The 12780-nt window shown below is 43.8% G+C and overlaps 1 protein-coding gene across 1 annotated transcript; it reads right to left on the bottom strand.

Moving 5' to 3' along the window:
• Positions 1-2313: 2313 nt before the first annotated feature.
• Positions 2314-6447, bottom strand: LOC149280635 (interleukin-18-binding protein-like). The gene is made up of 4 exons (XM_089500337.1): positions 6414-6447; positions 4397-4459; positions 3360-3489; positions 2314-2488 (listed from the first exon to the last, which is right to left on the bottom strand). The coding sequence occupies exons 1-4, from the start codon at positions 6445-6447 to the stop codon at positions 2314-2316; spliced, it is 402 nt and encodes a 133-aa protein (XP_089356463.1).
• Between the last annotated feature and the right edge of the window lie 6333 nt (positions 6448-12780).

The following is a 12780-nucleotide window of genomic DNA, read 5'->3' as shown; positions in this document are numbered from 1 at the left end:
CTGCTCTTCGTCTCCGTACACGTCTGCACTCATAAAACACGTCTGGACTCCGCTTACAGTAACTGGCGGGTTCCTGGTCGTTGGTTTTTACAGGACCTGATCTGAGAGAAATGCGCATCTGCAGAAGAACTCTTCAGCTTCCTATATCATATTATGTGAAACATTAGAAAGAAACGGACTTCCGGATTTACTGGTAAATTCACTAAACCCTCCAAAAATGAAACCATCTCTTTTCTGTGCAGGAAATACCCATAAGGCAACGGGACAGACCGCTGCTAATTTCTTTATTATAAGCGTTACATCATATGCATTTATTTTCAGCCGCATTGTCATGTAAACATTTGCCGTTCTCCTAATGCTGTTTGCATCTGATCGTTAACGTCATTCCAAACCCCCCCACCCTCCTGTTTTGCTAAACCGCTGGCCGCCCGTCTCTCATCATACCCAAAATGCTTGGCGTTATGGTGTAGCCGGCCGTCGGTTACCGCATACCTTGCAATGTACATTTACTCGGCGCCCTGCTACGAACCCTCAGACGTTGTTTCATCCTTCTGTAAAATAAACTGAATGTGTAAAGCTGTCTCTCTCCTGCTTTGTAAATAAAGTTATCCTCTCGTACCAATCAATTGGGTCATTTTATTGTAATATCAGACTTATTACCAAAAACTGGCCCGGCTTTTGTCTAAAGGGCATTATCTATGTAATGGTTAACTGGCAATTCCCTGTTTTAGTTGTAGTTTATTAAGCAGCCACTAGATGGCGCGGTGATTGCTCTCCATCTGCTATTTACTGGTATATAGTTAGTTACGCTGAAAAAAGATATTTATCCCATCGAGGTATTAGTTTAACGACATAGTTAAAGCATATGCTTCAGAGAGATACTATTAGGTGCACTAAGGGTTAAGTTTTTGAAAATCTCTTTATTCGTTCACAGGCATTGGAAAGAATATAAGTCTATACAGGGCTCTGTAAACAGGAGAGGGTTAAGTTTTTATTTTTAATTTTTATTTATTTTAGTGTTAATGTTGAACCTGTCGGCGACCGGATGTTGCGGAGGAAGAAAGGGGATCTTTGTGCAATCCATAGCCGCTGCTTAGTGAATACGTTGTTTTAATAAATGAAAGTCCGGCTGTCACAACATGCCTATAGTCTCCAAATGACTACGTTTGTGACGGTGTGTGAAGGTTTTGATCTGATAATTTAGGTGATTTAACCTTTTCCTCTCTCAATGCTGGGTTTTACGACCCACGCATTGGATTCGATCTGGAATAAGGAACTTCTTTTCGAACAGCCGCTGGGGAAAAGACCTCTGACAGGCGTGAGGATGCTCTGAATTTATGGGGCTAGAACTGGGGATTATTGGGTATTCTGTAAATTAAAAAATACGCATTGTCGTTGCTGCTCTGACTGTGTGACAGGAAGGTACTACCTTCCCGAAAAACATTGTGGTCTCAAAATCTTCTCTTTTCGGCCCCCCTATTTGTCTCTATGAGGGTCTACATTGTATCTGGCGTTGTCTTTCCCCTTTAAATCTGCTTTTTAAAGGAATATGGTGCCGTTGTAAGGTTTATTATATATTCATATATCTTGAATCCTGCTACTAGGGCACGCGCTGGCTGTCAACCTATAGATATCTGCAATATAATATGCGTCTGTACATGAAATAAGCAGGCTTTCTAAATGATGGATCCTATATAACAAACTGAGGGTGAACGGGAATGGAAGGCAAGCGTGGAGGTTAAAGTGAATTTAATCTTCCCGGGTTTATATTGCCCATCACATCCCATAAAAAAAAAAAAAAAAATCAGGAATGGGAAAAGTTATAAGAACGTGGATTGATAATTAATGTCTTCGTAGACTTTTATTTAGAGTGTCTGTGTGATTAAGACCGAGCCATTCGGTTGTTCCCCACAGGCGCTATGATAAGGATAACATTATATTATGGGGCAAAAACTACATAATCAACAGCACCAACATATAAATGTCTATCCACATAGAAAGAAGCAACCGCGAATGTCTGATCCTCCTTACACAATTATCTATGTCTTCCAGAAAATTGTGCGTTGGAACCGTAAGGTCTGTCCAAGGTCCTGATTGTCTTCGCTGCGTCTACAGCCGTCGTGATCAGGCTGATTTAGAGTCCTAATCACAGAGCGTCGTCCCAAAAGTGAATCTTACGCCTTAACACCTCTGCTACGAGGTTATGATGTGAATGTAGCCCCTTTTCCGTTTGGCTAAATCGGGCCATTGTCTACTAAGTTATACTCGTTCAAATAGCAGCTTTGCTGGTACCGTTGCTCGGGTCACACCGGTTTATTTGGTGACCTCCTCTGCCGTCGATGGTTTCTTTAAAGTAACGTGTGTTATATCCACACCGGACGGGTCCGCAATGACGCAGGTAAAGTTTGTATTCAGATCCGCCGGCTTGATTTCTGAGAAGACGAGGCTGGTGGCCATGCGGGCCGTAGTGCTGTGCGAATTGTTTCTCCTGGGAAAGCAACACACTCTGTTAGTTCTACACAACACAAGTCACAACCTATTATTATTCTACATAATATCATAGCTAAGGATAACAAATGGTTAAAAAGAAAAAAAAAAGAAAAAATAGCCCGTTCCTTACTACCGTAATTAATTTAAAAACTCTTGGGGACAAATATTTATAGCAAACAATTTGCCGTTTCATTGTCCAAAAATGCCAATAAGGGGATCTCTCGGGGGTTAATGGTTCCGTTATATCTTAAAGGTACAGGAATCTATTATTTTTATTTTTGTATATGAGTATCCGCCGCTTCATATTAAATGCCGCCCATCTTTATCTCTGCATCCATCCAAGTCAGGGGTGTCCAACCTATGGCCCTCCAGCTGCTGCAGGACTACATCTCCCATACTCCTCAGCCAGCCCCTTAGCATTGTGGGAGATGTAGTCCTGCAGCAGCTGGAGGGCGGCAGGTTGGACGCCCCTGATATAAGCGTCCGTCTGGACCCCGTCTGTGCCGTTAACACGATTAGCAGCTTCCCATTCACGCGCAGCTTGTGGTGTTACGTATAGGAAATTGTAGCGAGGTGGAATTATTGTATGGATACAACGTAGCCAAGGGGAAAAAACGTCCCTTTAATGAATCGTAAAACATCTGGCAAGACTGGCGGCGGATCTCTGTGCGAAGCCAGCAGGTGTCTAGTGTGCGCTATTAAGCAGTCTGACCCCGGATTTAGGGTAACGGAGTGTGTGTGGGGGGGGGGTTATACCCTCTTCATATTGGGATCAGCTAAGAGATCGGTCACCGATGATCTACAGTCTCTATTGTGTTCCAGGTGTAGCCGTCTCTTTTTAGATTACGAAGACTATGCATGGTGCTTACGTTTCAGGGACTTCTCGGACTCTCTCATCAGGGAATGCGTTCTCTATGAAGTTGTTATCTGCCAACCAGTAGACGACGTTGAAGCGAGGCCACGTGCTCTCGGCGATACAAGACAGCTTGAAATCTTTCTCTATCGGGAAGGTAAAAGAAAAATCATGTTCTGTATCGATTAAGAGAGATCACCGTATTGTCTGAGAGGTTCCATCACCGCTGTCTGTTTCATCCGTCATCTCGTCTAACGAGGGATCATCGATTTCAGGGGTATGGGTGCTTTTATACAAAAGCTTTGCGTATACCATAGCTGCCAAGTATCCCGATTTGGACCGGCCGCAAATATCGATGCTGGGTATTGGCTAATATCTTAAAGAGCTGCTTTATCGATGCCGGGGATGCTTGGACTTAGATTAAAAATAATGAACCAAAATATTAAAAATATTGCCTTTGCACAAAAAATTTCTGTCCTAACAATGCCGTGGAATGGTTTTTATTACCCCGAGACGGGTTGTTCTGATAGAAAATAAAAGCTTGTTCCTCTTTTGTGTATTAAATAAATGCGAGGGCAAAACTCCCCAGCACAGAAAGGGAAGTCGCTCTTCTTTGCACTCGTTGCAAATCACAAGAGCTTCCCCCATCGTGCGGAAACATTTTTGTTTGTTACAAATCACTCTGGCAACAGGATTATCAAAGGTCTAGTCTAGAATTCCGAATTATCTTATATATTTTATTTATGCATTTAACTCCGCCCCCAACTGCCTCTATCGAAACCAGGAAGCATTCACCTGTATGCTTCCTGCAAATATGAGTGGTAAGGGGTAAAAAGGGTTTTTGGAATGCACCGTTCTGCAAGAGCTGAAAACACTTCCAAAAGGGGGGGGGGTTACGAAGTTCTGATTGATAGGGTGGGCCACATTTGCTATATTTTTTTTTATATATATTTTAGTGCATTCCAATTTTTGTTTACTTTAGAGGTTGTGTTAACTATAACCAGTATAATAACAATCATAAATCTCAGTTCGACGTGATTAAAAATATTTTACCTCTGTCTACAGTGATCGTTGTATGGTTTTCGGGGTAAAGAATTTTAGGTTGGTCCTTGAGAGCTGAAAGAGAAAAAAAAATTAAGTATCAAGTTGTGCTCTGCCCTAAAAACCACATATTTTAGCCATTTTGTTTTTAAAAAGTATTGTACCGGGCTGGACCGGCAATGACAGGGTGGCCTTGGCACTTTAAGGCCAGCGGGCGCAAGCTATGTTTTTTATGCTCACATAGCATATTCAGCCCCGCAGCACCCCATCTGCCACTAAAACCCCAAAAGGAAGTCTGATTAAAAAAATTTCAGCAAAGTGATGGTTAAACAAAATTGTCTTTTTTTTTATTTACAAATAAATAATACACATTTTTTTTTTCTTAAACCACACATTTTTAACCATGATTTGCCCACCCGGAGGACACAACTTCCACTGTGGTCAGGATTAGATGAATCTGCAAATGTTAGACAACTAAACTTTGCACGGAACAGCAAGAAATACATTCTTTGTATCTACTACATCTGTGAGCGCTCTACCCTCAGTCACCATAGTTAAAGAGGAAGTTCCACTGTTTATTCCAAAGTGGAGTTTAGTCTCCTAGATTAGGCTTCGGTCTTTAGGGTAGGCTTCACGCATACTTGTTGATTGGCATGGATAGATCATTCAGAAAGACTGCCTGCCCCGGTTTGTTCATGAATACAACGAATTGCCTTGTTTGGTTACATTAATACTGTGTGTGAGTTCTAGATATTGCCAGGCAGCACCTGATATCAAGAATAATTCAATGTCCTCTTTCTGATCTGCTTGAATATCTACGCTGTATTCAAAGAAGGAGAAAGGTTAGAGGCCATCATCTAAAAATAGAGGGGCAGATGTTTAGATGGCGAAAAAGGAAGTTTTTCTTTACTGAGTGGGTGGTAGATAAGTGAAACAGCCTTCCAGCAGAAGTGGTAGAGGCGAACCCTGTAGAGTTCCCGTGTATGGTTACAGGATATTATCCCCATGGAACATGCTGTTTCCGTCACATCTCAGCCACGCAAAGCCACGGGACCTTTTCTTTAAACTCGGTCATGGAAACCATTTCCCAAGTGAGGGCGAGGATTAGTAGGGGGCCTCTGGAGTGGACCTCCTTACCTTCCACATGAGGGCCAATACAGCTGTAGGCGACGAGCAGAACGTATAGGTAAAAATTACCTAATCTCCCCTGACCTGAAACAACAGATGCTGAGCATAAATTATCCTTTCTGCCGGATCGCCAGAAAACCCTCGCTCGACGCTACAGGCCCTCGCAAAAGGGACCCCAATTGTTGGCGAGTACATACGAGGTTCCCACATTTAAGTGTGATTTTGCCCAAATGTACAAGAATTACTATTCAAAATATCCACAATATCGATATTTTCAATTTGGATGTTAGATATAGGAAGGGACTGAACCCAGAATATATGGTATACATATATACTATTAATATATGGTATAAATATATATGGTATAAATATATAGTATTAATATATGGTATAAATATATAGTATTATATGGTATAAAAATATATATGGTATAAATATATGTGGTATAAATATATGGTATATATATATATATATGGTATAAATGCTGTCGCCGTGTCTTGCACAATGTAGTTATAAGATAAGTTGAGGGACTTCAGCACCGTTTGTCTCCAATAACCTCTCTAAACATCACATGTTGACGTCAACAAACAAAATAAACCTGAATATCATGATGAGCGTATAGAACTGCTGTATACTGCCCTTTATATCGCCCGGAATGCTTATAAATAAAAGAGAAATCTTTAAACGTGGGTATTAAATACTTTTTAACTGAATTGATTTGGAACTAGAGAATAGACTGCAGTTATTCTTCTCTGTTGCTGGCAAACGACATAAAGGAATTCAACATATATAATGCGTCAATAATAATACATATAATAATACCAAACATGCACACTAATATATAATATATATAATAAGTGTATAGATAATTAGTATTTAATAACAGTCTCGGATTACTCACCAGACCACGAGCTGGCGGGCTGAGCGACCGGCATGTTGCTGAGTATGAAGCTCTGCGTGGAATTCCTTCCTATTTATCTATCGGCCTCAGGGTATTGTGTAACTGCACATACGCCTGCAATACCATAGCTACCAAGTGTCTTGTTAGAATGAGCAGTCAATAACTCTATACCCCCTCTCCTCCCCTGATGCCCCCTTTTTCCTCCCCTGATGCCCCTCTTTTCTAGGAGCTCAGAATGTTTGCTGGGTATGAGGGTATAACAGGGTTCTACAGCCCCTAAAAGCCCCGATAATGTGTATAGAAACAGCAGGGAATGGGTTAATAAATAAAATGTTAACTAAAATACATGCCATGTTTCGTATTCGGGAGCAGATCTGTGTGTGGATCCAGCCTTGCCTACATCACGCATGTGCTATTTGCTACAATGTGTGCTTGGCGTGTTTCGTGACAGCAGTCATAAGGTGTTTTAATTAAATTAAAGTTAAAATTGGCGACTGCAATAAAACTCAAGATTCCAAGCCCCAGAGTACATTTCAAATTCTTACAGAGATGAAGGACGTTCTCCTTCCATCACACAGACGGCGGGCACTTGTAGTGTGTAGTTAGCCTGCGTGGCCAAAAGTATGTGGACGCCCATTGACTTCAGGTGTTTCAGCCGCACTCCTTGCTCACAGGTGTATAAAATGATTCGCACAGACGGCCGTCTCTACAAACACCGGCCGTAGAGCGGGTCGCGCTGAAGGGCTCGGTGACTGAATGTGGCAGAAGTCCGTGACCTGCTAGATCTGCCCCGGTGTACTGTACGTGGTATTATGGTGAAGTGGAAATGTCTCGGAGTTTCCATGGCTGCTGCCATACTTGAGAACTCTGGCTACCCAGACGCCCCGTTTTGGGATGCGGGTTGGAGTTCCCACTAGCAGTCTTGCTGATGACACGGGGCACCCGCCATTTTTGAGGGGAGGTGTGCTGGGAGTGGTGATCCGGAGTAGCGGCTCTTTTTATCAGGAGTCTCCAGGCAAACCCCAGATAGTTCCCAGGTTTGGCCGCTGCATAATCCCAAGCATTGGCTGGAGTGGTGTAAAGCCACTGCCACTGGGCTCTGGAGCAGTGGGAACGTTCTCCGGAGTCACGAATCACGCTTCTGAGGGATGAGTCTGCTTTTGGCGGATGCCGGGAGAACGTTACCTACATGAATTCATAGCGCCTGCTGTAAATGTTGATGGAAGAAGGATATTGGTCTCGGGCTGTTTTTCAGGGTTTGGGCCTCTTAGTACCAACACATTTTGGACAATGCTCTGCTTCTGAGTTTGTGGGAACCGTTTGGGGAAGACCCTTTTCTATTCCAGTATGACTGCCCCAGCACACAAAGCAGGGTCCGTAAAGGTCCATGGTTGGATGAGTTTGGGGTGGAAGAACTTGGCCGGCCGCGCAGAGCCCTGACCTCAACCCCATCGAACACCTTTGGGATGAACTGGAACGGAGATTAATGGTCCCGTTAATTTATATTTACATAAAATGGCATGAATAAAAATATAAATACTTAAAGGGACAGTTTTTTCCCAGTAGTAATCGGATACGATGAGACTCTTTGGACATCCCGCTCCTCTGCAGCGCTCGCCGAGCCGGCACTGACTGGCGGTGAGATGTTGTTTATCCAGATCCATCACCTGCGGGGCAGGGATAGGGCAAATGCGTACGGGGCCGGTTCTGTCTATACATAAAATCCTGCTACTAAGATGGCCCAAAGGAGAAGGGAAATGATTCCGCGTAACTCACCTGATCATTTCCTAACGGTCCTCATGTCATCTCTCTTCATGATAAGGGCGGCTGCATCAAAACGATTGCCCCTTACTGAACTTTCACACACATTATTTCTATGGAATATGTGAAGAGAAACTGAAAGAAAATGAAAGACGGCATCTACTTCACTTCGCTATGTTGTTTGTCAGGAAGATATGCAGTGGGGGGGGGAATGTCTATGAGCCGGTCCAAATATTGCACAAAGGGCCGTACCTTAAGTATGTGTGAGAGGGAGTGTGTCTTAGCATGAGTGTGTGTGTGTGTCTTAGTTTATGTGTTAGCATGAGTGTGTGTGTGTCTTAGTTTATGTGTTAGCATGAGTGCGTGTGTTAGCATGAGTGTGTGTGTGTGTGTTAGTTTATGTGTTAGCATGAGTGTGTGTGTGTCTTAGTTTATGTGTTAGCATGAGTGTGTGTGTCTTAGTTTATGTGTTAGCATGAGTGTGTGTGTCTTAGTTTATGTGTTAGCATGAGTGCGTGTGTTAGCATGAGTGTGTGTGTCTTAGTTTATGTGTTAGCATGAGTGTGTGTGCAGGGCCGGCCTTTGGGGTGTGCGACCTGTGCGACCGCACAGGGCGCCACACTCCAGGGGGCGCCGCCGCCACCGTAGCGTACCGCTGCCGCCAGCAGCGTACCTAGCGGGGGGGGCTCATCAGTAATGTCCGCCGCTGGAGGAGCAGGCTCGCAAGGGAGCGGTATCGGAGATCTTTAACAGACCTCCGGCTCCCTTGAGTGATTTTAAGCCGGTTCAAGGATCTCCCTTGAACCCGGCTTAACATCACTCAAGGGAGCCGGAGGTCTGTTAAAGACCTCCGATACCGCTCCCTTGTGATCCGCGCGGCAACAGCTGCTGTGCGCCGGGGTTTGTTGTCAGAACACTGAAGCCGCGCCCACCGCTGTCAGTGCCCTCTGACCCGGAAGAAGACAGAAGAACTGAAGAAGAAGAACGAAGAGGAGGAAAAGGAGCTGTAAGGAGAAAAGAGGAAAGGTAGGAAAGCATTCAGTGAGAGTGGATTGGTATATGTGTGGATTGGTATATATGTGTGGATTGGTATATGTGTGGATTGGTATACGTGTGGATTGGTATACGTCTGGATTGGTATGTGTGTGGATTGGTATATATGTGTGGATTAGTGTATATGTGTGGATTGGTATATATGTGTGGATTGGTATATATGTGTGGATTGGTATATATGTGTGGATTGGTATACGTGTGGATTGGTATACGTGTGGATTGTTATACGTGTGGATTGGTATGCGTGTGGATTAGTATATGTGTGGATTGGTATGCGTGTGGATTGGTATATGTGTGGATTGGTATATGTGTGGATTGGTAAGTGTGTGAGAGTGATGGGTGTTATGCTGTACCATTTCCAATGTCTTTTTCATGATCTAATTATGCTCTAAAAGTACATCATAACTCCCGTCATTCTATACTGTTCCATACAGTGGCAGAGCTGGGAGGCAGAGGCCTTGCACCCCCACCGCAGGACTCCTGAAAGGTAAGTGAACTTCAAAGGGGGAGAGGGTAGATAGTTAGGAGGGCGTATATAGGGAGAAGGGAGTGAGACAGGGGAAAGGGGGTAGATAGGGAGAAGGGAGTGAGAAGGGGTAGATACGGCAGAAGAGAGTGAGAAGGGGTAGATAGGGCAATCATACTCCTATCATGCCAAGTCTGCGAGTAAATCCTGGAATCTGGGTATGCCTGGGCATGATAGGAATGTGATTGCTGTTAATCATATATATATATATGATATATATAGACTTGAAAACCGAAGTTGTTTGTGTGGTTATTTGGAAAGTCCCTGGAGTGCCGGTAACTATTTTTGGACTTTATATATATATATATATATAATATTATTTAATTGTTTTCTCCTATTTTGGTGTGTTACTTACTTTAAATAAAAGTGTTAGATTTTTTATGGTGTTGGGGGGGTCATATTCGGTTTCGGCCAGGTAAATGCTGCACTTTCGGTTTCAGTCCAGAATTCGTTTCGGTGCATCCCTACTACTAAGCCAGACAATTAAGTGGTAGGCCTACACCACATCAATGTTTGGCGTAGTATATAGTGATTAGGGTTTTGTTACAAGTTTTTATTCCTTTCTTTTTTGGGGATGGGGGGGCGCCAGAGGAGTAGTCCGCACAGGGCGCCAGAACACCTAAGGCCGGCTCTGTGTGTGTGTCTTAGTTTATGTGTTAGCATGAGTGTGTGTGTCTTAGTTTATGTGTTAGCATGAGTGCGTGTGTTAGGATGAGCCTGTGCGCCTGTGCGTATGTGAGTTACCAATGGCAGGGGCAAGGGGCCTATGGGGCCACTTGGCTTTACCTAACCCCCCCCCCACAGGTGTGCCTCTATGAGACAACTCCTCTATTGCTAGCTCTGCAGATTCAAATGTTTGTAAATCTGAAAGTGGTGTCCGTTATATTCCATCCCCTCCAACACAAACTTCCGTTAATTTGAAACATCCCTGGTCTGGTCAGCTGGTCCGCAATCCCCACTGCCTGCGAAGGCTGGACTGGGACAATGGCACAGAACCCGAAAATCCAGACTGAAATATTAACTCTTTAATTTGCCGACCCCGAAGCGTCAAGTGTGTTACTCAAGTGACTCTAATACCGGTCCCCATGGAAACCTTGACCAACCATTATTTAAAGATACATTTCATTGAGTCACCTGCATTCAAGCAGGGATATCCACCATAATATACTGGGAGCAAAAGGACCGAGTGTATAGACGATCGCAGCGGGGGGAGATTAGGAAGGACTCCAGACTGTGTGACCCCCAGAATCTGCCCCTTCACCCTGAGACTGGGGCAGACCGCAAATTTGCGTGCGAGTTGCTTAGATTAGTTATGATTCCTTTCTACCTTTTTAAAAAAACTAATGGCATATTTATTAATGGCATCTGGCCGTATGACGAGTGACGCATGGGCCAACGTCTCATATGTCATGTCTTTAGGGTGATTAAGCCTTGACTATGCAAAGGTCGTATTGTAATAAAGTCTATTTATAAGTATTGTGTGTTTTTTTTTTGATCTTTACACTTTGCACTCACTTCCTTCACAAGAAGCCGAGCGTTTTCTTTAAGTAGGTGATTTCACAAACCCTTTGTCCGAGAATCGCGTCTTTCATGGATCACACATTCCCTTCCTGCTTCAAATGCTTCGTCACCTCTGAGGTTTCAAGCAAGAATTATTTTTTCGTTTTATGGGGTTTTTTGGGGGGGCTGAATTCCCCACTTACAGTTTATTAAAACATGAAAAGGAAACGTTACCTGGTAGTGTTTCAACGCGCAAACCTTAAGGCTTTAACCTTTTAAGTACCAAAGGCAAGAGGCACAGTGCTGATCCCTTAAGGAAACCAGAAGTCATATGACTTAAAAATGGAACATGTAAGTAAACACGGGTAGAATAACCTGTATGAACTGGTTCCTTGTCTAATCACCAGACAGATCATGAGTGTAAGAGTCACATACGCTACTGTTCACACTTTTGGGGTCACTTAGAAATCTCCTTGTTTGTTTAAAGAAAAGCACATTTTGTCCATTAAAATAAGATGAAACAAATCAGAAATCCAGCGCAGACGGGGTTAATGCTGTAAATGACTATTGTGGCTGGAAACCGCTGCTTTTTAATGGAATCTCTTCATAGACACAGAGGCCCTTTATCACTCCCATCACTCCTGTGTTCCAATGGCCCTTTATCACTCCCATCACTCCTGTGTTCCAATGGCCCTTTATCACTCCCATCACTCCTGTGTTCCAATGGCCCTTTATCACTCCCATCACTCCTGTGTTCCAATGGCCCTTTATCACTCCTGTGTTCCAATGGCCCTTTATCACTCCCATCACTCCTGTGTTCCAATAGCCCTTTATCACTCCCATCACTCCTGTGCTCCAATGGCCCTTTATCACTCCCATCACTCCTGTGTTCCAATGGCCCTTTATCACTCCTGTGTTCCAATGGCCCTTTATCACTCCCATCACTCCTGTGTTCCAATGGCCCTTTATCACTCCCATCACTCCTGTGTTCTAATGGCCCTTTATCACTCCCATCACTCCTGTGTTCCAATGGCCCTTTATCACTCCCATGTTCTAATGACCCTTTATCACCCCATCACTCCTGTGTTCCAATGGCCCTTTATCACTCCCATCACTCCTGTGTTCCAATGGCCCTTTATCACTCCCATCACTCCTGTGTTCCAATGGCCCTTTATCACTCCCATCACTCCTGTGTTCCAATGTCCCTTTATCACTCCCATCACTCCTGTGTTCCAATGTCCTTTTATCACTCCCATCACTCCTGTGTTCCAATGGCCCTTTATCACTCCCATCACTCCTGTGTTCCAATGGTCCTTTATCACTCCCATCACTCCTGTGTTCTAATGGCCCTTTATCACTCCCATCACTCCTGTGTTCCAATGGCCCTTTATCACTCCCATCACTCCTGTTTTCCAATGGCCCTTTATCACTCCCATTACTCCTGTGTTTCAATGCCACGTTGTGTTCGCTGATCCAAGTTTAAGGTTAAAAGGCTGATTGATGGTTAGAAAACCCTTTTGTAATTGT

This window comes from Sceloporus occidentalis, unplaced genomic scaffold (genome assembly GCF_023333645.1).
Source record: "Sceloporus occidentalis isolate IW3139 unplaced genomic scaffold, rSceOcc1.0.p SCAF_151, whole genome shotgun sequence".
Taxonomy (NCBI): domain Eukaryota; kingdom Metazoa; phylum Chordata; class Lepidosauria; order Squamata; family Phrynosomatidae; genus Sceloporus; species Sceloporus occidentalis.
This window is presented reverse-complemented; position numbering and strand designations above follow the sequence as displayed.

Bases quoted from the DNA above. Each gene is read 5' to 3' on its own strand.
- LOC149280635 (XM_089500337.1), bottom strand. From the start codon at position 6,447: ATGCCGGTCGCTCAGCCCGCCAGCTCGTGGTCTG. The intron at 3,490-4,396 runs GTAAAATATTTT...CCTTCCCGATAG, and splicing joins AACGATCACTGTAGACAGAG to AGAAAGATTTCAAGCTGTCT. The intron at 2,489-3,359 runs GTAAGCACCATG...TTGCTTTCCCAG, and splicing joins GTCCGAGAAGTCCCTGAAAC to GAGAAACAATTCGCACAGCA.